The sequence below is a fragment of the Vigna radiata genome, chromosome 6 (genome assembly GCF_000741045.1).
Source record: "Vigna radiata var. radiata cultivar VC1973A chromosome 6, Vradiata_ver6, whole genome shotgun sequence".
In the NCBI taxonomy this organism is placed as follows: domain Eukaryota; kingdom Viridiplantae; phylum Streptophyta; class Magnoliopsida; order Fabales; family Fabaceae; genus Vigna; species Vigna radiata.
Genome location: NC_028356.1, coordinates 324,115 through 347,585, shown reverse-complemented (window position 1 = coordinate 347,585; position 23,471 = coordinate 324,115). Strand labels below are relative to the sequence as shown.

Genomic DNA, 23,471 nt, shown 5'->3' with positions numbered 1-23,471 from the left:
AAAAACCTCAATGTAGGGAGCCATTTTTTTGGTCGCAGGGGACCATGTTAAAAATTTCTTACTAAGTTCGTTGACTTCATGTAATTTTTAGTAGGGTAATAATGTAGTTTGACGACATCATGTACATAAGATATAATAGGGAATACTTAATTGTATTTCATTCANTTATCGATTACGAAGACAAGTGAGAAAAAATATATTTCATTCAGTTATGACGAACAATTTAATGCTATACATATGTATATATATACAAATCATCAACAATGTGATGTTCTACATAAATTCCTTTCTAAAGGAAACAATGTTATTTGAATTACAAACAAAATATCAACAATCTTCCAAAAACCCATAGACATGCAGCGCTTCCATTCTTGCAATGTTGTCTTTGTCCAGAATCCACTCCTTGACGTAGTTCTTTCTTATTTCTCGCAACTCCTCCTGAAACAAAATGTTTTTTGCTTCAGTTATAAACAACACCATCATTTGAAATGTATNNNAGCGAAATTTATGCTTACATTTGTGTATTGCGGCAAGCTCTTGCCGTTGTACCTGTCTTCTCCATCCCAAATTTNCATTGCCTTTAACATTATCACTCCACAATCGAATCTGAAATCACACAACCAAATATATAACTTATGACAACATACAATAGTGAAACCACCAAATTATTTACAATCAATGATTAACACATCTTACAAGTTCGGTTGGCTTGGGATGTTTGATACGACAACAGGCAAAGCAGAAATACTACCTTCAGGCTAATTGTACAACATGCACAAAAATTTGGCCATGTTTTGACCCTAACAAACAAGTACATAAACTAGTATCAAAAAATATCATTAATTGACATCATCAACATTTCGGGCATCATATACTGTGATTTCATACCACAAACAAGTCAATCCTCTTCCGATCTCTCATAGCCTTGTTTAAGGAGTCAATCACAGATATTTGTAATGTTTTCATGTTCAAACAATAACACCACCAGTGGTAATCATGGAAAAATGGCATAAACACCTACAAACAACATATATCAAATCTCCGCACATGGACATGGTACAATTCCACCTATGTNTAACCCTGTGGCCANGAAGACATCNACAACATTTAAAGGAACCAATTGTTGACACACCCTAAAACTAACATCACTCCCAGCCCACCGTTGAACCATCTCCTTCAATAATTTTAAATTCACCTCNATAGGNTTTAAAAGGTTCATGCANAATTTAAAANGGGTCANATTAAGACGCTCTATATGACGGTATTGTAGTTTGGTATTCATTTCAAGAATGCTAGCCGAATCCATGAAAATACGAAGGCGCCACTACAAAACATTAAAATAACATACATTAAATACTAACTTTCAAACTTTATACATCATCCATTCCAATAACACATAAAATTTTATCTTACAGTAGGTTTTGTTGAAGCCATTGGACCTGCAGTGATAACAATGCCCACAAATATATAACTTAGGTTTCGCTTAAAAATAAATACCTCTTTATTAAAAAGCAGATTAGAAAAGGTCCATTCTTGCACTTACCCGAAAAGCAAATCACCACCCAAACCACTAAAGTGATGGTCCGAGAACGAGAATGCTGCGACGACGATAACGACACGAAAAAGGTTTCACGAGACACCCACAACGACAATGATGGTCCGACAACGAGAACAACCTTTCACAATGACAACGCCTGAGAAAACTAGGAAAGATAGCGCCAAAACTAAAACCCCACAACAAATTTGACGTTGGGCAAAGATGAGAGAACGAAAACAAAGATGAGAGAACGAAAACAACCTTTCACAAGGAGGCTGGCGAAGGAGCAGATTTACGTTGGGCAAAGATGAGAGAACCGTCGGAGAGAGAGCACGAAAATGAAAAATGAAAGATAGCGCCAAAACTAAAACCCCACACCATACATTCCATCTTTGCCCCTCACTTATTCCATCTTTTCCCCTCAGTTCATTTAACAATATCATTTTTAAAAATTAAAAAACCACCCAATCAGACAATGACACGTGACCTGTGTCAAAAGAGTGTCAAATTTTTTTTGGGTGTTAAAGTAACATTTTCCTATAGTTTCAATTTATAAACTTTTTTGTTTAACTATTGATCTGTGAAATATATATTATCTTATCATTGGTGTCTCTTATTCAACGTGAATGAACTTATACCGAAAATTAGGGACAAAAGCATTGATTAGGCTTGAGGCTTATCTTACAGCTTTCATACACCTACTAATGATAATCCATTATAATATGTAAAACTTGTTTAACCATATTAGCCATGGCAGAGCAAAGCATGAAAGAGGAAAGTGCAGAAGAAGTAGTATCTGATGAAGAAGCTTTTCTGTTTGCCATGGAGCTAGCTGGTGGCTCTGCTCTTCCCATGGTTCTGAAGTCAGCTATTGAACTTGGTATCTTAGAAACCATAGCCAAGGCTGGTCCTGGAGCTCATCTTTCTCCTTCTGAAATAGCTGCTCAGATACCAAATATAAAGAACCCTAATGCACCTGCAATGTTGGACCGCATGTTCCGCCTTTTGGCTAGCTACAACATCCTCAAACTTCGATTCCCCGATGGTAATATGTCTGAAAGGCACTATGGTCTTCACCCAAAAGCCAAATACCTTGTCAACAATCAAGATGCTGTGTCTGTGGCTGCTTACTTTCTCATGGAACACGACAAAGCCCTCAAAGAAATGTGGTATTGTTGTGTTAACATGTCTAACTTTTTCTAAGGAGTTTACTGAGATAGAGAGAGTTTAAAGGATTGTGTTGTTGCAGGTACAAGTTGACAGAATCAGTCGAGGAGGGTGGATTTCCATTTAACAAGGCTTATGGAATGAATGTCTTTGAGTTCCATGATGCAAATCCAAGATTTAATAGGCTTTTCAATAAGGGGTTGTCTGATTGTTCTAGCATCACGATGAAGAAGATTCTTGAGATTTACAAAGGGTTTGAGGGTGTTGGATCTTTGGTTGATGTTGGCGGTGGAACTGGGGCTGTCATCAGCATGATTGCCTCCAAGTATTCCTCCATGAAGTGTCTTAATTTTGACTTACCCCACGTTATCAAAGAAGCTCCACCTTACGCAGGTTCTTTTATGGGAACTGGTTTAATCAAATATATTGTAACCAGTTGTTATGCATTCTTTTATGTTGATCTTGACTTTGTGTTAATTAATATTGGATAATTTTGTTGGACTTTGAAAACATTAATTACATTACGTGTGATATTAGTGCAGGTGTGGAACATGTGGGTGGAGACATGTTTGTGAGTGTTCCAAAAGCTGACGCCATTTTTATGAAGGTGCGTTATTAAAATTTGAATCTTTTATAAACATCTTCACTTCTTTGAGATCAAATTTGATGAAAATGTTGACCAATTTAAAGTATATAAGTTGGTATAAATATTATTTTATAAACTGTTTTTTTATAGGATTGAGTTCAATTTAAATTTCACTTCTTAACATAGTATTAAAATAATGAATTAGAAGTTATCATAATGAGATATCTTGTTTATTCGGTCTATTGTACCACTCGTTATCAAAATATTTGTTGTTTGTTGAGTATATTGTTTCACTTATTATCAAATAACCCATTAGTAGCTAGTCTCACAAAATGTATATTCTTCGGTTTGAGGAGTGTACTAGAAGTCTTATATCAACTATAAGTAAGGTTAATTTAGAATATATATAAATGAATGCAAACAACACTTAGTTTTATAGAATTAAATTAGGCTTAAAGTCTAATTCTTAATAGAATTTTTTTTTACGTAGTGGGTATGTCATGACTGGAATGATGAGCAATGCTTGAAACTGTTGAAGAACTGTTATGATTCTCTTCCCGACACTGGAAAGGTGATTTTAGTTGAAGGGCTTATTCCAGAAACCCCAAATTCCAAGTTAGCTTCAAAGTGTGAGTTTCAAATGGATATTGTGATGTTGTGTCATAGCCCGAATGGGAAAGAGAGAACAAAAAAAGAGTACGAGGCTTTGGCTAAAGGAACCGGATTCCATGGTTTCAGAATAGCATGTTGTGTTTTCAATACTTACGTTATAGAGTTCCTTAAAAAGGCTTAATTCTTATCTTCTTCCACTTGTGTTGCAGTTATGTTTTAAGAATAATTTGTTGGCTACAAAGGTTTCCGTCCTCTTATATATGTTTCCTTTGTTTTTATTATGACAAATCAAAGATGTTATAATCATACATTACCAACTATAAAATGTTAATTACATCTTAATCACCATAAATTTAAAATACTATCTATAATCTTATTTGTTATGATTTTGTCTTTAAACCATGTCTTGTAACCAACAACATCCTTTTCCACTTGTAGTCTAACAAATTATTAAAATATAATTTCAATGCAAGTGGGCGAAAATAAAAATTATCTTTTTAAGGAATTTCATAGCGTAAGTATTGAAAACATAATATGCTACTCTAAAACCATGAAATTTAGCTTACTGTAAAAGATGTTGTGTCATAGTTCCAAATGAGAAAGAGAAAAAAAAAAAAAAAAAGAATACCAGACTTTGGCTAAAGTAGATGGATTCCATGGTTTCATAATAGCATGTTATATTTTTTATTATTTACTTTATGAAGTTCCTTATCAAGACTTAATTCTTATATTTTCCATTTTCGTTGTAGTTATGTTTTGAGAATAATTTGTTGGTTACAAAAGGTTTCTTTCCTCCTATATATTTTTTATTATGACAAATTTATAGTCATACATTATCAACTATTGTATGTAATTTTATTCGATACATTTATAGTCATACATTATCAACTATTTTTTATTATGACAAATTTATAGTCATACATTTAAAATATTGTATGTAATTTTATTCGATATAATTTTGTCTTTAAGAGACATCTTATAGATAGAAAGAGAAAATCATATTTAAATTGTGTTTAATCTCGACTTCTAAATAAAATGAGATAATTAATTGTGATAGAAACAATTTTTAATTTAGATTTTTATAAAAAATTCTAAATATTACAGATATTTAAATAATTTTATTAAAAAATATATTAAATATTAAAATAATAAAATAATATAATTTGGATTAGTAGTTAAATAGAACATTCCCGATACACTGTATCTATATTAGATTAGAATATAACGAATGAAGGATAAATACTAATATTGTAAAAAGTGCCGCTCTTTATATCATGGGAAGATGTTTTTTAAACTCTTATAGATCTTGTTATACATTCTATATTTTATAGATAATTTCTAAAGCAATAAGAATTATCCTTTTATTGACAATATGATGTGATATTATACTGTTGTTGCTAAATTATTTAAAGATAAAATAAGTTTATTAGGTCTTATATTTATTTGTTAGTTTATGTTAATAATAACTGAATTAACTATATGATAAAATCTAAACATACCAAAATAGGATAAATATATTTATAATTATGAACAAATAATTAAATGTATAATATATGTATTTGAGATCATTGTGAAAGATTTAAAAATAGTTAATTTTATTCGGGGTGTGGAGAATTAACGTTTAGTAGCAAAACAGTATATCTAAAATTGAGAAGAAAAAAACTGTTGAAAAAAAACATAACCTACAAATTTTCAGATTTATAAAATTAAAACGTATTCTTTTATAAAAGGTTTTTACAGATTTCAATTTCTATCCTAACACATAAAATTGGAAATACAACATTTTTTTTATCCAAATCGATTAAATCTTTTAAAAACCTATCATCAACGTCCAACTAGACTAAAAATTTCTATCAAAAATAAAATAATTCGAATACCATTGACTGAATACAAATATAAAGTTATAAATAAATCTACATAAATATCAAATTGGAATATTTCTAATCCATTAGGGTACTCTTTTTAGGTATGTTCAACACCTTAGTTACTTAATTTCAATATATTTGTAATTATATAAAATAAAAAACTCGTTATATAATAAAAATATATAATTAAATGCAAATATTATTTATTATATCAAATTATTTTTAAAATAATTACAAAATTTAATTATACACATAATATTTTATTCTGACTAGTGCCTTAACCAGGTCCAAAATGTTAACAAGTGTTATGATTCCTTTACTTTATATACGCGAAAATTAAAATGAAGTAGATATCAATATATGATAAAGATATTATAAAAAAAAATATTTTTCTTCTTTATTTACACCGATAAAAATAATTGTTATTATTGATATTATTATTATTATTATTATTTTATTTATATCTGATCTGAACCAAATTGGTGATCTACCACAAAGCATACAGAGAGCTTCCGAACTCATCTTAGGATGGTTTTGTTTGCACACGAGGCCGAGAGGAGTTAGTAGTTGGAAAACCATCTTACGTGTCGATATTTTATTGGATGAGTGACCAGGAGTGTCCAATCACAGACTGAAACGTGGGAAAAGAGAAAGGTTGTACAACGACGCCGTTTCCAGTTTCAGCAAGCACGTTGAGATTAAAAATCAGCCGCTGCGTGTCGTGTTTCATATTTTTCGTCAAATTTCCGAGAAGAGCCAGTCACAAAGGTATTTTTGTCTGTGTTATGATGTTTTGATTTCGCGGATCCGTGATTTTGAGATGAGTATCTGAATTAACCTATTGTTTGGCAGATGAGATTATCTTCGTTGAGGCATGCTTTGGTGTTCGTGTTGATTGGGGCATTGTTGAACTTGCAGAGGTCAGAGGGTATTCGATTTGTGATAGACAGGGACGAGTGTTTCTCCCATGATGTCAAGTACGAGGGTGACACTGTTCATGTCTCTTTCGTTGTTATCAAGGCTGATTCTCCCTGGCATTATGGCGACGAAGGTGTCGATCTCGTGGTATGTTATTTTTTTTTTCTTTTTTCCTCTCGCTCGATCTCCTTATTTTGTTTTACCTTAATTTTGTGCTTCGTAACTCTTAATGAGAATTACTGGGCGTTTGTTCATACGCTATTTGCTGTTTATAATTTATGGGAATTTGTTTCAAAATTCCGATGAGGCAAGGGAATAGAATAGAACCACAGGCGCCTGAATACAAAGTCAAAACCAACAATCATTGTTTTCTCGTACGCGGACCTGCTGTCGGCTGTTGGTTTAGGGTTTTATTTTGGAACGACCATCAATTTCATCCTTGAAATATTACCCTTTCTCCTAAATAATCCCAAATGCAAAAAAATAAATTCCATCTATGAAATTTCCCAAGTGTTAGTTTTCCCAAATAATAAAAAGTCCTTCAAATTGGTCTCTGAACTTCACAAAATACATCCAATTAGAGATTAAATATATTTTGTATCTCTCTCTCTGTTCATACCTAAGGTGGCAGAAGAATATTTCTGTGCTTGTCTTCAGAACAACCATGATACTTTTTTTGTTTGAAGATCTTAGGATCTGTTGGCAAACATAAACCCCATTCTGGGAACTTTTATTCACTGCCCATGCTGAAGTATTTGGAGGGTGTTATAGCAAAAGTTTGCACATGGTAAACACCTAATGGAGCAAAAAGTTATCCACTGTTTGGATATAATTTAGGTGCAAAAGGGTTAAATCTTCTTCTTAGTAACAAAGAGTACTTGTAGTCATAGAGATGTTGTGAATTTGTATGTAGCTTTTTATATTACATTTACAATTATGTATAAATGATCCACATTAAACGTCTACTTTTGTATTTTTGTGCTACAATCTTTGAATATTTATATCTCTAGCAGCTGTACTAGTCTACATTCTGCATACACAATTGATAGGAATAGCCTTTCTTTGAAACTATGTTCACTTTCCTTTTCCTTGGTACCCTACACGATCATGTGTTGGAATCTCATTGCACCACAATGTGAGAATTGCAGGTAAAGGGTCCCTCTGGTGAGCAAATTCAAGATTTTCGGGACAAGACCAGTGACAAGTTTGACTTCGTGGCTCACAAATCAGGTGTTCATAAGTTCTGCTTCACCAACAAGTCTCCTTATCATGAAACTGTCGATTTTGATGTACATGTTGGACACTTCTCTTACTTCGAGCAGCATGCAAAAGATGGTAATGCCTCTTCTATTAAGTCCACATTGCTGTTTAAGTTCATAGAAGTCTGTATAACGAGAAAATTTTTGTTGAAACTTCTGTGACTGTTTTTGCAGAGCATTTTACCCCCTTGCTGGAGCAAATAGGAAAGTTGGAGGAAGCTCTATACAACATTCAGTTTGAACAGCATTGGTTAGAGGCTCAGACTGATCGCCAAGCTATAGGTAATTATTTAAGGTTTACTTTTATGTTTATCTTACGATTTTCTTTTTCTCTGGATACAATTTTTTCATGTTCATCCGTTAAACACATAATTGTGTTAAAGACAAACATACCTTGTCTCTGTATGCAGTCTTGTCTTGTTTTATGTTCTTGATACTATTTTATATTAAATTCTTGTCGCCATGTGATCATCCTAATTTATTCAGCTACCATACCAAAACAGACCACCCTGTTGAGAACACTACTTCCTATCTTTTTGATTGTGTTCACTGGCTCTCCTTTCACGATGCGATGCAATGCACGCACTATTCTGATTGATGGGAAATAGCTGTTTCGATGCACCCTTTGCATATATTCCAAAGTTGTGTTTAGTGAAATGGAACACACTCGTTATTGGTTGAATGTGCAATTTTTGCGGCTTATGATCTTAAAAACAAAACCAACAAACTGAGCATCTTAGTTAGTGTTGTTTTCTTCTGTTATCAACTCTTTCTTGACTTCGGATGAAATATCATATTGACTTACGATTGGAATATGTATGCAGTGAACGATGCAATGAGCCGAAGAGCAGTACACAAGGCAATTTTTGAATCAGCAGCACTGATTGGGGCTAGTGCGATTCAAGTCTACCTTCTACAACGATTGTTTGAACGAAAACTGGGTACCTCAAGAGTTTAGAGCTTCGAAATGTATTCAGAACCTGTAACAGTACAGACGAGAATGATATTTTAAACTTTTTTTTCATCTGTTTTCATCACTTGGATATTTATATAACTAGTTTTTCACCTCTATTTATAATACCTGTGGAAAGATGTTATTTAATGTTAATTATAGTTCATTTCATTTGCCATACTTTTCAATTTATTTACCCTGCTTAAGCTGCTACGGCCTTAGGCAAATTGTCATGCACTTCGTGGCAGATTTGCAGTGGTAACGATATTCTTGAGTCGCACCATATTTAACTCAACTCTCTCACTCATATCAGCATTTAAGAATTTATTATCGCTTAATATAACCAAGAGAACAATTAGGATTGACCATTGGGATACCAAGTTTCGATAACATGGCAGGAGATTCTCTCTATTGTATAATGCACCTGGTGAAAGGATAATTTAAACTTTCTAAATTGATAGAGTATGTGCCAAGCAAGGGGCATTATTCATTATTTTGAATCAAATTGCTATGTAAATTTAATTTTAACTGATGATAGGTAAATCTTTTTTAATTTATACAATTCCGGTATAAACCCCTTTGGATTTTCGTATTTTTCAATCAAACATAGGAAAATTGGTTGACCATGATCTGTACCACGGTAAAATCGATTTTCAAATTTCAGAAAAGGTTGATTCATTTTTCCTTGGCTACTGGTTTTGTCGATGAAACTTAAAATACAAATAGAGCCCTTGGATTGCTTTCTTTCTATAATATTGTATTATTATTATTTGCTTAATGGGACGACAGAGAGATGGCAAACGATGCCATCTACGTCCACCAATAAGAACACAGTTACATAAAAATATCAAATTCCTCTTTACATGAATAATAGAGGAAAACTTGAATGGATAAAAAAATTAAAAAAATCTCGAGTGGATGAGGTGTGAAACCAATAATTTTTTAACACACCCCCAGAAATCGCATGTTTCAATGCGATATTTGTTTCCTAGTCAAGCCATAATGTACACTGAGTATGTATATATATATGACCAAAGATTCCAGCAGGACCCACCATAGCTTTAATGAAGCTCCAGAGTCCTATATCATATTTCTAAACTGTCATGAATTGAAAAGCCTCCTCATGGCTCTGCAGGTCTGGTCATACAGCAGAACCATTTTTTCTGCAAAATAAAACGGACAGCAAAAGCCCTTGAGTCACCAGCATTTGAGCGCTTAAAAGCTTAAAACGTCACTCAGCATTTCAAGGATTAAGAGTTTAAAATATGTTTGTCCACCATAATGTCTAGACATTTAAGTCACATATAAATGGTCAGTTTTCAAATCACAATTTCATTCACACGTCACAGAGACACCAAGACCAAATGCAACAACTACATATCTAATCAAGTATTTTTAGACAGTCTTTTATTTCATTAAGAAGAAAATAGCCAAAAATTAAAAAGCTTTTTGTGTCCCAAATTTTTAATAAAGTGAAGAGATTTATGACATGTTGTCAACACTACATGGATCTATCATCATTGACATGGTAGGCTCTATCAACACCAAAAATTTATAGACACATTATATTATGGTTTAATAGACCTTAGTTGAGCAAACTAGTTTCTCCTAATCAAAGATAATCATAAACAGACACAATCCACATTTTCAGAAGACAGAAAACAAGAGCGATCTTCATGATCCAATTTGAAAATAGGACAATGGCACAAACTGTTAAATTTCTACAAAAGAAATGGACATTTTCTGAAGCTTCAAATAGTTGTTTTCGTATTGATTTCACGAAACCAAACAAAAGCAGAGGTTGCTATTTACTAAGATCTCTTTCACTTTATAAGATAATAGTCTTCATAAACACTCACAAAATGAGAAAACAAGATAAAATCATTTAAAGCTTTAGTAAGAAATCTCCACTCTAAAGTTTTTTCTGAGTGATTTAGGAAGAAATTTATTCAAACAGCATGCATACCAACTTGAATCATTAACGAATAAAAGTTAAAAAAGAGAAAAACTTACATAATGGGATTTGCGAAGAGCATCATGAGCGTTGTAGTTTGGTGAATTGCGACACTTAGGGCTGACCTTAGTACCATACTTCCTCTCATTCCTGGCTTTGTTGAAGATTACAGAGAAATCATTAGCCGATGATGATGGATCGGTCACATCCCATTCCCCAAACTTAGGCAATGGTTTACCCGTCTCCTGAAAATAATCATGCATTGCAATCCATGTTCATAGTCAAATTCAAAATGAAATCGAAATTAAAATTGAAAATGAAATGCATAGTTACCGTCATGGATGGATGGTTGTGGCTTCACTGGAACTGAATCTATGTATATTTTTTTTTTTTTGTAATGCAATGTTTTTGTTTCCACCTTCTTCTTTTCCTTGATTTTGAGTTTCCAAGGAGAAAGAAGGAAGAACGAGAGAAACATAGAAACAGAGAAACAGAGAGAGTGGGCCAATATAAATCAAATTTGTGAGGCCCACCTTTCCACTCTTTCCAGCCAATCGCGCTCAACCATCAAAATCTTTCTCTTTTATAATAATAATATAACAAATTTTATAACTATTTTCTTATCTATTATTATAATATCAAAGAAATTAAAAAATATATCTTTATTTATAAATTTTTATCATTTTAATATAAATTTAATAGTTACTTTCATTTTTAATCATTATTATTATAATTAATTTTCGAATCACATTTTTTATTATTTCTTATAAAGGTAAAGTAGAAGCACGTATCATGTATGTACCTATTTTAAACTACTGCTACTAATATTAACAAAAATAAAAAAGCAGATATTTCTTCTCTATTCATTTTGTACACCTGTTCTTTACATTACATTTAACTTTTTTAAGAAATTATGAAAATATATTGATATAGTTTACATAATTAAACCGACGGACATAAGACTACAATAAACTTTTATTTTTTTTCTTATTTGTTTAAAATTAATTCTAGAGATATATGTTGATATAATACTAATTTCGTCATTCTAATTAAAGAAATAATAAATCAAACTTTTGTATTGGCAATACGTTTACAAAGTTAGTTTCACACGGTTAACAATAACAAAAAATATACTTTTGTATTGTTAGCTGTTTTAACACAAAAATATTTAAATTAAAGCACCATAATCTTTAGTATTCTGGATTATCATTATGGAGTACGTTATATTTTAGAATATTTCTTTTAAAGTTGATTTTATTACGTCATTAAATCCTCTTTCAAAATTTATAAATATAAATTTGATGTGAGAATCATTCAGTAAACATTTAATATATAAATTGTTAAACATGGAACTGAAACATTTTCTGTAGGTGTCTTGCAAACTGTATTGAAGGAACCCCTTAATCCCAAAACAGATAATATATTTATAATTGTTTTCTTCTTCCTTTTCTCTCATCAGGTGTTAAACAGACACAGAATTGATCTGCTATAAGAATTATATTACGCAAAAGTGAACAAGAAAATTGAATTTAGGTAATGAAATAAAGGAAAGATGATTGAAGTTTAGAGCTGTAAAGAAAAAGAAGAAGAAGGAAATACATATATATGAGGTATATTTGTGCAACAGAAGAGAGAAATGGATTGAATCAAACATTAAGAGTGTTTTCTGGCTTGGGAGGAGAAGCGCCTGGGGGTGGAGCTGGCATTCCATAAACTTGTGGGTTGCTCTGCATCTCTCTCCTTCCTCTTGCTCTTCCAAAAAAGTAACATCCAAATCCAAGAAGGAAGCAGAAGATTATGAAAGGGAGAGAGATCACAACCACCATACCCATCTTCGATCTTCTTCTTCTTCTTCTTCTTCTTAATTACTTGCTTTTCTTTTCTGAATTCAGAGTGAAAGAGAGACTACAAAATGAAGTGTAGCTGAGTTGAGTAGGGAAAGAATAAGAAGAAGCATTTATTCATAGCAGGTGGGTCTGGTATCGGATTCTGCTCTGTTCTGTCATGAAGAGATTAACGTTCAATTTTTCAACGGATACTTTTCTGCCCCCACAACACTACCTGTCTCTCTTCAACTTCACTTTTTTGTTTTTTCTGTTAACTTTAAGTTAGCTGTCACTCCAACTCGCATCTAAAACCTTCTATTACTATTATTATTAGACATTTTTAATTATTTTTGTTAAGAAATTATTAAAGTTAAAACAAAATCAAATAGGTTACTCAGTGAAGATGCTATTGTATAGAGTCAGTCATCTTGTTTAATTTTCTTCGTTATTTTAAGAGTTTATATATATATATATATATATATATATATATATATATATATATATATATATATATATATATATATATATATATATATATATATATTCATATATGCACTTCCTTCATTGTTTTATTCAACTAAAAATTTAGCCGTTTACCTTAACTTTTCTTATGATGTTTTTCCCGTTAATTAAAAACACGTGAAAATGTATTTATTCTTATTTTCTCTCTTCTCTCCCGGTTTCTGATTTTCTTTTCTTTCTTATTTCTTAAGATTTCTGTCGTAACATTGATGAATAAGTATTTTATAGTAGAATACTGCGTACTCAATCAATGCAGCTATGTAAAAATATTTTTATACTAAAAAAAATTACACTCATTTAAAACTATTCTTTTTTCTTTACAAATACAATAATACACTTTTTAAATGATTATTTTACCCTCAAAAATAGATTGTCAAATGACTCACCAAGTGTCAAAAAAATCATTTCACCTAACTAAATATGGACAAAAGAGGAGAGAAGGGCAGCTTCAGATTTATAAAATTTAAATTCAAGATTCTAATCCTCATTTTTATGGCAAGTAACTTGTCATTCCAATTTTACAATTTAATTTAAACATACATTTTCAAATAAATTGTGTTTTTAGTCGAAAAAAATCGTACGCAAGTGCATTGTTTAAAGACGAAAACGAAAAACTGCAAAACGTCGCATGGGGAGAAAGGGCAATGTTGTATGATGACGACTTCAAATAAATGTAACAGAAAAACACTGATAAATTAAAGGCTGAACCATAAAGACATAAATTAGAAACAAAGAATGAACTAAATTAACCAAAATTATTTATATTGTTCACCAATGGCTAACTCAAAAGCCAATCAATCCTTACTTAACAGAACAGATTGACCAAAAAATAGTCATGGACAAAAATAAAAACCTTGCATGTTTTCCTAATTAATGTCATACATGTAGCTCACTCGCAGGTTGCTAACCGCAAAAGAAAACACAATAGACTTGGATTACATCGGAGGCCTCCCAGAACCAAGCAGCTGACCAATTAGATTATTCACCTGCCCAAAATAAATCTGCTTAGACAACAGACAATCACTATTTGCAGTTTCCCGTTACATCCTAAGCAAAAACCATTTTGAAGTCAGAAATTCCGTCACCCACATACAATTTATTTGGCTTGCCTTGCATGAAATTATCAAGACTATTATCAAAATCTAAACAAGAATTTTCAAAGAGAGCAAGCATCTAACCAAGTACTGACTGAAACCCCACTATGATTTCATCATAAAACATCCATCTGAGAAAACTATCTTATAAGATAATATTACGTTTGGCGAGAAAATAAAAAACTGACAGACATTATTTAAAATAATGTCTTACTTGCCAGTTAAGCAAAATAATATTAGTGATAGATCCGAAAGTAAAGTTAAGTAAATCTTACTTGCCAGTACTTAGAAACACAGCGGTCAATGCAACTATTTTCACCCATATTTAGCTCAGACTCCTTGTACCTGAGAAGAAAAGGTGTTAAACAGATATTATAATAATATTCACATTGGCCATCATCAAAATAATGCAGCAGCGGATAGCTGAGAAATAAGAAACTAATTTCCAAATTGACTGGACTGAACTGGTTGGCATTTAAAGAGCATCAAACATGACAGATTCTCAAGCAGTTAATAAAATTAGGGAAGAGTTTCCCCCACCTTTCGTCAACACACTTTTTGAAACAGGTCTGGGTCATCCTGAATGGTAAAAATAACAAAGCATTAGCCAAATGAACTATTATGCCACCAACGAATCTTCTCAAACAAAAAGCAGCTATTCTACATTATACTTGCTAACAGCAGCAAAACTATCAAGGCAGGAAAGAACAGAGAAACCTACTTGTTGAATAATTCAACCCTATATTCCATCTCCTTTTCAGCCATTCCAAATATCTGTTCCATTATCACAAGAATGATTGAAACACATCCAAAAACAAGAAATACTAAATAATCAAATAACACCGAAAAGGCCCAAAGTTGAAGTTGAAATTAGTTTGAAATTATCAGATAACAACATCGATCACCAGATTAATTTTTCCAGATTTGGAGAAATAGAAAGGAATACCTACCTGTTCTTTTTCAAAGGCAGAAGGTGAGCTATTGGCAGCCATTGTAGTCTGAAATAAAATAACAGACTATTAGAATTGGATTGGTGTTGAAGGCTTAAGATGAAGGGCCTCATCGTGTAGATTTCGTTATTTCTAATTGCAACCATTTACAACCAAACAAATGTCCACTATTGATTCCTAATCAAATTTATGTATCATCTTCACCTAGAATAGTCATATTAATAAGAGCACAGGCGATCCTTAAAAAGTATGTGAACTGGATAAATCAGATGCCGAGAGAAACTTATGTCTACAAATTGGGATGAAAAATTTGCAGAGTAAACCAAAAAAAGAAAAAGAACACTGAACAACAAAAACATGTAGAATTTCTTGAAACCCTCCCATCATATCACTAGGAACAAAATGATTGAGAAGCAAACAAAATCATGGTCATGATGTTCAGCTAGAGTCATTCACCACTTCATCTAACAATTTTTCTTTTCAAGTCAGTATACCCCACACAAAACACTACCTACGAAGTCCAAAATTTTCCATGTTTGTAATCAATTTAATCTTCCTTGTTGTTCATATCTAGCATAATGACCAGTCTCAAGTATAAATACAAAAATGACATCTCAAGAAGATTAAAAGTTGAATTATCTGAACAAAGGGTTATTTCAATCTTCCACGGTGTAGTCTATATACGAAACTTAGTCCAATAGAAACAATGTGAATGGAATAGGTTTTAAAAAAGGCCATTGACTAAAGCTCATGCCAGTACCAATATTTGTTACAACCAATATTTTAGTGGCTAAAATCCCCAACTCACTTCAAATTAACTTAGGGAAATCATACAACTCTGCTATCATAGACACACTACTTCTAAACTAAAATCCTCGAAATCGTAACAAGTTTTAAGTACATGCAGAGGCAAACACTGAACAAGAAAGAGAGAGGTGATTAACTAACAACGAATTCAGAAAAATAAAACTGAGTAAGGGAGATTCTTATATAATGAACACATTTCAAAAATAAAACTCACAATACAATAGAACAATTCGGCCTTCAATCCCAAATCCTCTAACTTTGTAGGAAAAACTTGAGAAAATTGAGTTGAGAAACAAGGAAAAGAGGCTAAAAATAAAATAAAATAGTATGAAAAGTGTGCGTGAGAGAGAGAGAAACGTACTCGTTAAAGAAGAAACGCGGCTAGGGTAGGGTTCGATCTTTGTAAAGGAGATGGGTCGCTCTTTCTTAAGTAGTTATCGTATCACAGCTTGAAATAAATTACGCAAATAACAATCATACTCTAATATTGTAAATTGAGAAATAATACTTGTAAACTGTAAAACAAATTAAAATTTCAAAATCTAAATTCTTCTACAAATTATACTTTTTATTTACAATTTCTCATTTAAATATCCATTCTTTATGCTCAAAGTCGTAGAAGTATAGGTCGGCATATACATTTTTCTATATTTGTTATAATTTCCTACAGCTATTTATTATAATTTCCTGAAGCTATTTTTTTTAATTTTATATGCATACATATTTATTCGATAAACATATTTAATTTTTTCTTTTCTTTTCAATAGAAGAGCACGTATTTTTATGTGAAAACAGATATTTGTATCCCACAATAATAGTTCTTTTCGGTGGATCCCATGAAAATATTCCGCCCTTTCCTATTTTTCTTCCAAATAAAATTATAAATATAATATTTTATTATATTTCTCCTTCATGACAGTTATAGAAGATCAATTTTTCTTTATTGCTCACTTTATAAAAAGATTTATATTTCACCGAACTAGGTGAAAATACATTATTAGCATTTTTTACATATAACACAAGAGGTTGGAGTCATTTGTCACATTAATTTACATTTAAAAATCAATTAAACTCTAGGACATTTGTGATTTAATTGTTATTATAATTTTAATTATATAAAGATTAAAATGATTAAATTATATGTTAATAATTAAAAAATAAAAATGAAAATTATATAATTGATGATTCAGAATATAATTGATTAGTATATATATTCCAAAAATCATAGTCTAAATACTGAGCTTTATGCAGATTCAACTATCCAACGATAACCACATTAATGATAAATATGCAAACACAAGATGAAGATCAAGAATTTTTGTAATGTTGTGCTTGGAATAAGAGGCTTGAAAAGATTCATTCCAACTCTAAACCAAAAATCAAATTACGAGAGTAAAATGTCTTAAACCGTAAATCAAATTGCGCCAGTAACATATGACAGAAAGCTTTTTTTTTTTTTTTATTGCTGAATGATCTAAGAAAACTTCACTTTCACAGTATCTAAGACTAAAACCTAACAATTATGTAGCTAAATTTCGGTCCACCCTTCCCGTCTGGTGTGTAATACATTTGGAATTTGCATGTACGGTGATGAAGGAAGCAGGATCTTTGAGCTTTGCACGAAACGCTGGCTCTGAAAAAGGGCTTACAAAAGCTCAACAACAAGGGCAGATGCACCACCTCCTCCGTTGCAAATGCCACCGACTCCGTACTTCCCATTCTTCTGCTTCAATACCTGCAGGTTATAACTTTTAGATTAACTGAATCCAAAAACAACATTCAATATTATGGAAAGACCATACATGCTACTCTATATTGTAAAATAACAAAGTTTTGAACAGAGCGTATACCCCCAAAAGTGTCACCAGAATGCGAGCACCACTGCAACCAAGAGGATGACCCAGTGCAACAGCTCCACCATGTACATTTACTTTTTCCTGCAAAATAATAGTTACTTGAGTGAAAGGAATAAATGGTAGGTTACAGCCATTAACGATCGCGGTTAAGTTAAATTATGGATTATAGAAAAACATCTAACATGTTCTGCACTATTCAAAGATGGGTTTGAAGCCTTAGACAGCATGCATTCTCTAAGATAATTAGAGATACGGCCATTAATGGCCACAATAATGTTAAATTATGGGTTATAGAAAAATAGTAGCATGCTCTGCACTATGCAAAGAGGGATTCGTGACCTACAACAGCATCCACTCTTCAAGACATTCAACAGAAAACACTACAGGATTACAACTTTCACTCCATGACACAGAGAAGAACTTACCGAATTTAGTCCAAGAAGTTTTTGGTTTGCAAGAGCCACAACCTATGGACAGTAATATGAACAGTTAAAATCTATAGCATCATGAATTGAAAAAGTACTACAATTCAGCAGTAATTCCTACCGCAAAAGCTTCATTAATTTCATAAAAGTCAATTTGTGAAGCCTCCAACCCTGCATTGGAAATGGCTTTGGGAATGGCAAGGGATGGAGCCGTCGTAAATAACTCTGGTTCCTGCACAGCCCAAACTTATGAGTATGAAATTATACTAATAATATAACAAATGCAAGAAATAGTGTGAATACCCGTATGGTTTTTTCTATTTCTTATTTCTTATGGTCTGAAGATGTAGTTCATGTTTAAAATATATTTCACGTACCTGAGCAGCGTCAGCAAATCCAGTGATTTTTGCAATAACTTGAAGGCCAAGCTTCAGTGCCTTCTCTCCACTCACCAAAACTAACGCAGCAGCACCATCACTGTTGGAAAGAGCATTTTCATTTTTATTAAAATATTAAACTAATGATGGGTGCTAATTATCATTTGAGAATTTAAATTAATGATAAATGAATACACAAATAAACATATAAAATATTAAATATGTCTAAATACAACTCTAACTGAATCACTTGTGGCTCAAAGATAATATAGGCAAAAAAACTTGTCTTCCTGACTACATTCTTCGCTATCTATACTACCAGGAGAACGAGGCAGATTTACAAGCATTGTTCTTCCCCATACTACCCCTTGGTCCAACACACATATAAGAGATTTATATAGTGGAAAGTCCATTTTTTATAAGAATAAGATAAGCAAATTTGAACCATACAACCATATATGGATGGACCATACAACCATATGGATTGTCAGTATTAAAAGTTTTTTAAGTTCACATAACAAATTAAAAAAGTCATTTGACAGTTTAAAACTACTCACATGACTAGGGACTTTTAAATTTTTATCATTCATAATAACATCAAATGGTGAGTAAGTAGCATCCAAGTCCTTAAGCATTAAAAAAATGAGCAAATTTTGATAACATATTAACCTTATGCTGGAAGCATTGCCAGCAGTAACAGAACCTCCAGTCTCCTTGAAACTTGGACGAAGTTTGCGTAACTTGGCAGCATCAAACTGGCATAGGAAAAGGAAAATATAACAATATATTAACTTGTATTCAACAGCCAGTATAAACAAATCTATTGACTATAAACTTACTAAATTTTTGCAGCTAGAAGCTGTATAAAAGTGTTGTTTATGAGGAGAAAAAAAAAACTTTTAATTCCAATCCCAACTCCTAATTAATTGTTTACCTTAATAGACCTGGACATATTCACAATATTATCCAATATCCATATAACTAATGCTTAGAAAACCTATGGCGTTCAAACATATTTCAGACTCATGAAACTGGGAAATATTATTAGAAAACAAGTGTTTTTGTAGGCTAAACTACTATTCATACAAGTATTACCATGTTTCAACTTATTTATGTGGTTACCTTTCCTATGCCTTCATCCCTATCAACAACTGTTGAAGGTTTTCCCCTTCCGCCAGAGACTTCAACTGGAACAATTTCCCATTTAAAGGCACCACTATCTTGGGCAGCAATTCCACGTTCAAAACTCTGAATCGCATAGTTGTCCTGAGGAAAAACAGAGACATCACAAAAATTTATTACAATAATCCTGCTAATATCTTTCTAAAAAGACAATAATCCTAAATACCTGGTCTTCTCTTGTAAATGCATGGTTATCTGCACATAGCTCAGCACACACTCCCATCCCAACATCCTTATAGACATCCCACAACCCATCTTTCAACATCCCATCAACAAGTGAATCATGCCCGAGGCGCGATCCTTTCCTGAAGTTTTACTACTGAATCAGTTTCTGCCACAACTAGAACCAATCTTAAAGAGAGTCAAATTAAATGCAATATTGACCTTGCTTCAGCCAGGTACTTAGGGACATTAGACATGCTTTCCATACCACCAGCCACAACAACATCATTTGTGCCTAATTGAATACTCTGTGCTGCAAGCATTGTAGCTGCAATAACCAGAACAAATTTAATGTCCTTTTTCTATATTTTAAAAACATAAAATGATACAAATAGAGTTCTCTTAATAATAAACCCACCTTTCATTCCTGATGCACAAACTTTGTTAACAGTAGTGCAGACTACTGAATTGGGTATTCCTGCTCCGAGAGCAGCTTGTCTTGCAGGAGCTTGCCCCAAATTAGCACTAAGAACATTTCCGAAAATTACTTCTTCCACAAGGGATGGATCAACATTAGCCCTTTTAAGAGCAGCTGCGTATCAATGAAAAAAACATGTAAACATGACAAGTTTCAAATGCAATGTAATGAGCACTGAAATATGGTTCCATAGTTTACCTTCAATGGCTATAGAGCCTAGCTTAGTGGCAGATAGAGATGACAGAGTACCAAGAAATCCACCCATCGGCGTACGTGCAACACCAACAATGCAAACATCTATAGAAATCAAACATAGAAGATCAACAAACGAAAAGACGTCCAGTCTGTCAGAGTTCAGAGATATGAAATTTAACGATTTAATTTTTTTTATTTTTTTATTTTTATTGTGCCTGACGGATCAAACGAACTGTTTTGCAGAGGAAACTTTACAAGGTGAAATAAAGGGTATATAAACAGCGCGATACATCAATATACACTGATTCGAATGTGTAAGTAGGTAATCCAAAATATTTTATAAACGACCTCGGGGTTTTATGTGATCTGAAGAAGCTGCAGCTGCCGGCGCCATTGATAGATGAAAACGGAGTCTGTAATCCAAAACATTAAACACGGAGAGATTTAGGCTTAATTAGAAAACGAAGATACATAATATTTGAGAACTGATTTCAAGTACGGAGGATACAAGAATCACCAAAACTGATTATCACAGCACAAATCAACCTCTTAACAGTTAAACATTCGGAAATTGAAAAATACGAAAAAGCAGAGCGAGATTGTACGACTGCTCCTCGTTCGTTGTTTTCGTTTGCAAGCAAATAATATGCAATGGAAGGTGACGATGAGAGAAACGAGGGGGAAATGGAGATCTAGGAGAGAATTAGGAGGAAAAAATAACCGATGAAGAAACAGATAAAAGCTGATGCATGCATCAAATGGATCTGAAGAAAATTGAGGAAGGAAAGTTCGGAATATACCTTTGGCTGTTAGGTGTTTGTTGTTTGGTGGAAGGAGCTGTGAGAAGACGAAAGAGGAGTGAAGAGCGAATGAAAATGCGTGATGCGTGAGCTTATATATGGCGTGGTGGAAGACGCCACGAGTTACACGCGCCTTTCAATGCATACTATTGCTTAACGTGTTACTGGACAAGGTCAGGCAAAACCCAATCGCTCTTATCTTCTCAACATTCTCATTCATCAACTTCAACTCTAATCCAAATCTATGTTAGGTAGTAACCTTTCCACTATTAATTATTGTAGAAACCATAATAATTATAATAATAATTATTATTATTATTATTATTGACTCAAAATCATTATTAGTGAGATACATTTTAAAAACCATTATTATTAGATTAATAATATGAAAAGTTATCATGAGAGTATGTTAAGGTTGATTACGTTGTGATGTTACAAACCGAGGTAAGAAAATGCTTTGCTAGTTCCAAGATGGAAAAAATTGATTTTGATACTTTTATTTTGGTAAATAATTAATTTGTAACATGAAACAAAGACATTTCAATAATGGATTCTTGAAAATAATTAATTTAGGTAATTTGGTGTTTAAGAATGATTTTGGGTGGAGAGTTTGAAAAATTAAAGACTGTTATTGCATATAAAAATAAAAACGCGACCCATGCGATGCACACTTATTACTTTTTTAATTTCCATAAAAAGGACACACATGCAACCTTAGTCTACCTACCAACATATTAAACAATTTATTTTTAAAACGCATAACCTTATTCAAATTAATATATCTCTCAACTTAAAAGAAAATACGTAAAATTGATTAAATTTATTTATAATAAAAATAAAAAACGATTTAGTTTAAAAGAGATGCATGCATGTTACATGGACGTGGATGGAGGGCAGGGTACAGATAGAAAGCTTCACATGTCTTCTTTCCATAGTAGAAACTTAATTCGACTATAGGATAAAATATTTTTTAAATGAATGACTCATTTTGTTCCCTTCCTTATAATTTTATGTGATTTAATTGAATAATTGATTTTTTTTTATCATCTTTGTACTCAGTGTTTGATTGATTGAGTTCTTCAATACTTATTATTTTAGTAATTATTTTTAGTCAAGATGAAGAAAACATTCTTGATCAACTTGATCTAGACGAGTTTTCATATACTCACTACTTTAGATCAAGTTTTTTCAAACTGATTTTCTTTAGGTCGAGATCAGAGACATATCACTTTAGATAAAACTTCTTTAATCAACTTGTCTAGGTCATTTATTATGGACCAATCTCTTACACAATCTCACGAGCAATGATTCTTATCAAACAATATGATTGATTAGTTACATAGTAGTCATTAATTAATGATAATGACAATTAGACAATCACCTTGATCGAATCGTATGACCCGCAATTATAACATGGTTAGATTAATGATGATAATAATAAATCAACTTGGTAAAATCATTCTCTTAATATTGATTAAGATATAATTGAATCATGATTAAATCCCTAAAAAATAAAAATTTATCATAACTATTATATATAAAAATATAAAATATGAATCATGCATATACAAAATACACATCATTATATTAACTCTTAACTCATCGATCATTGTTGATTATTTTTGTTGATATTATTTGAACGAACTTTAAACGACATTAAATATGAAATAGCTAATGAACCACAAATTATAATTTAGTTTTTGGTTTTGAAAATAATTAAGTTTCTATAAAGTCTTGTGTATCATAATATCTTGAAATGGATTAATGAAGTATTGCTTTTTTTAATCCACTACATTATTACCATAAAACATTGAATGGTCTTTTTGAAGTTTTAACACAAATCTACTCTCCCGATAAAAAAAATACATTTTATTTTTCATCTTGTGAATATAAAAACAAATAAAAAAACACTTAAAAATGAAAACCTCATGGTAATGAACCACTATT

The 23,471-nt window shown here is 32.0% G+C and overlaps 6 protein-coding genes across 7 annotated transcripts; 2 read left to right on the top strand and 4 right to left on the bottom strand.

The window, feature by feature from the left end:
- The first annotated feature begins 2,128 nt into the window (after nucleotides 1-2,128).
- LOC106764425 (caffeic acid 3-O-methyltransferase) lies at nucleotides 2,129-4,096 on the top strand. The gene is made up of 4 exons (XM_014648712.2): nucleotides 2,129-2,706; nucleotides 2,787-3,097; nucleotides 3,247-3,311; nucleotides 3,781-4,096. Exons 1-4 carry the CDS (start codon nucleotides 2,288-2,290, stop codon nucleotides 4,081-4,083), a joined length of 1,098 nt encoding a protein of 365 aa, XP_014504198.2. The 5' UTR covers nucleotides 2,129-2,287; the 3' UTR covers nucleotides 4,084-4,096.
- A 2,228-nt stretch (nucleotides 4,097-6,324) lies between these two features.
- LOC106764027 (transmembrane emp24 domain-containing protein p24beta2) lies at nucleotides 6,325-9,074 on the top strand. Its single transcript, XM_014648225.2, has 5 exons — nucleotides 6,325-6,535; nucleotides 6,620-6,832; nucleotides 7,834-8,020; nucleotides 8,119-8,226; nucleotides 8,769-9,074. The coding sequence occupies exons 2-5, from the start codon at nucleotides 6,620-6,622 to the stop codon at nucleotides 8,900-8,902; spliced, it is 642 nt and encodes a 213-aa protein (XP_014503711.1). The 5' UTR covers nucleotides 6,325-6,535; the 3' UTR covers nucleotides 8,903-9,074.
- Nucleotides 9,075-9,533: 459 nt separating this feature from the next.
- LOC106764555 (RPM1-interacting protein 4) lies at nucleotides 9,534-11,437 on the bottom strand. The gene is made up of 3 exons (XM_014648821.2): nucleotides 11,184-11,437; nucleotides 10,910-11,095; nucleotides 9,534-10,059 (listed from the first exon to the last, which is right to left on the bottom strand). Exons 1-3 carry the CDS (start codon nucleotides 11,187-11,189, stop codon nucleotides 10,018-10,020), a joined length of 234 nt encoding a protein of 77 aa, XP_014504307.1. The 5' UTR covers nucleotides 11,190-11,437; the 3' UTR covers nucleotides 9,534-10,017.
- An 813-nt stretch (nucleotides 11,438-12,250) lies between these two features.
- Nucleotides 12,251-12,917, bottom strand: LOC106764476. The gene has a single exon (XM_014648758.2). It carries the CDS (start codon nucleotides 12,680-12,682, stop codon nucleotides 12,497-12,499), a length of 186 nt encoding a protein of 61 aa, XP_014504244.1. The 5' UTR covers nucleotides 12,683-12,917; the 3' UTR covers nucleotides 12,251-12,496.
- A 1,003-nt stretch (nucleotides 12,918-13,920) lies between these two features.
- Nucleotides 13,921-16,558, bottom strand: LOC106764077 (mitochondrial import inner membrane translocase subunit TIM10). 2 transcript variants are annotated; one of them, XM_014648291.2, is made up of 6 exons: nucleotides 16,411-16,558; nucleotides 15,243-15,290; nucleotides 15,014-15,066; nucleotides 14,833-14,871; nucleotides 14,568-14,637; nucleotides 13,921-14,184 (listed from the first exon to the last, which is right to left on the bottom strand). In XM_014648291.2, the coding sequence occupies exons 2-6, from the start codon at nucleotides 15,282-15,284 to the stop codon at nucleotides 14,134-14,136; spliced, it is 255 nt and encodes an 84-aa protein (XP_014503777.1). In that variant the 5' UTR covers nucleotides 15,285-15,290; nucleotides 16,411-16,558; the 3' UTR covers nucleotides 13,921-14,133. The 2 variants fall into 2 exon arrangements, with proteins under 2 accessions (XP_014503777.1, XP_014503778.1); XM_014648292.2 differs by lacking the exon at nucleotides 16,411-16,558 and adding an exon at nucleotides 16,264-16,384.
- An 806-nt stretch (nucleotides 16,559-17,364) lies between these two features.
- On the bottom strand, nucleotides 17,365-21,659 carry LOC106764727 (acetyl-CoA acetyltransferase, cytosolic 1). The gene is made up of 13 exons (XM_014649081.2): nucleotides 21,525-21,659; nucleotides 21,073-21,137; nucleotides 20,728-20,826; nucleotides 20,470-20,643; nucleotides 20,274-20,379; nucleotides 20,056-20,194; nucleotides 19,830-19,973; nucleotides 19,377-19,462; nucleotides 18,708-18,807; nucleotides 18,452-18,562; nucleotides 18,331-18,372; nucleotides 17,900-17,986; nucleotides 17,365-17,784 (listed from the first exon to the last, which is right to left on the bottom strand). Exons 2-13 carry the CDS (start codon nucleotides 21,116-21,118, stop codon nucleotides 17,695-17,697), a joined length of 1,224 nt encoding a protein of 407 aa, XP_014504567.1. The 5' UTR covers nucleotides 21,119-21,137; nucleotides 21,525-21,659; the 3' UTR covers nucleotides 17,365-17,694.
- Nucleotides 21,660-23,471: the final 1,812 nt, after the last annotated feature.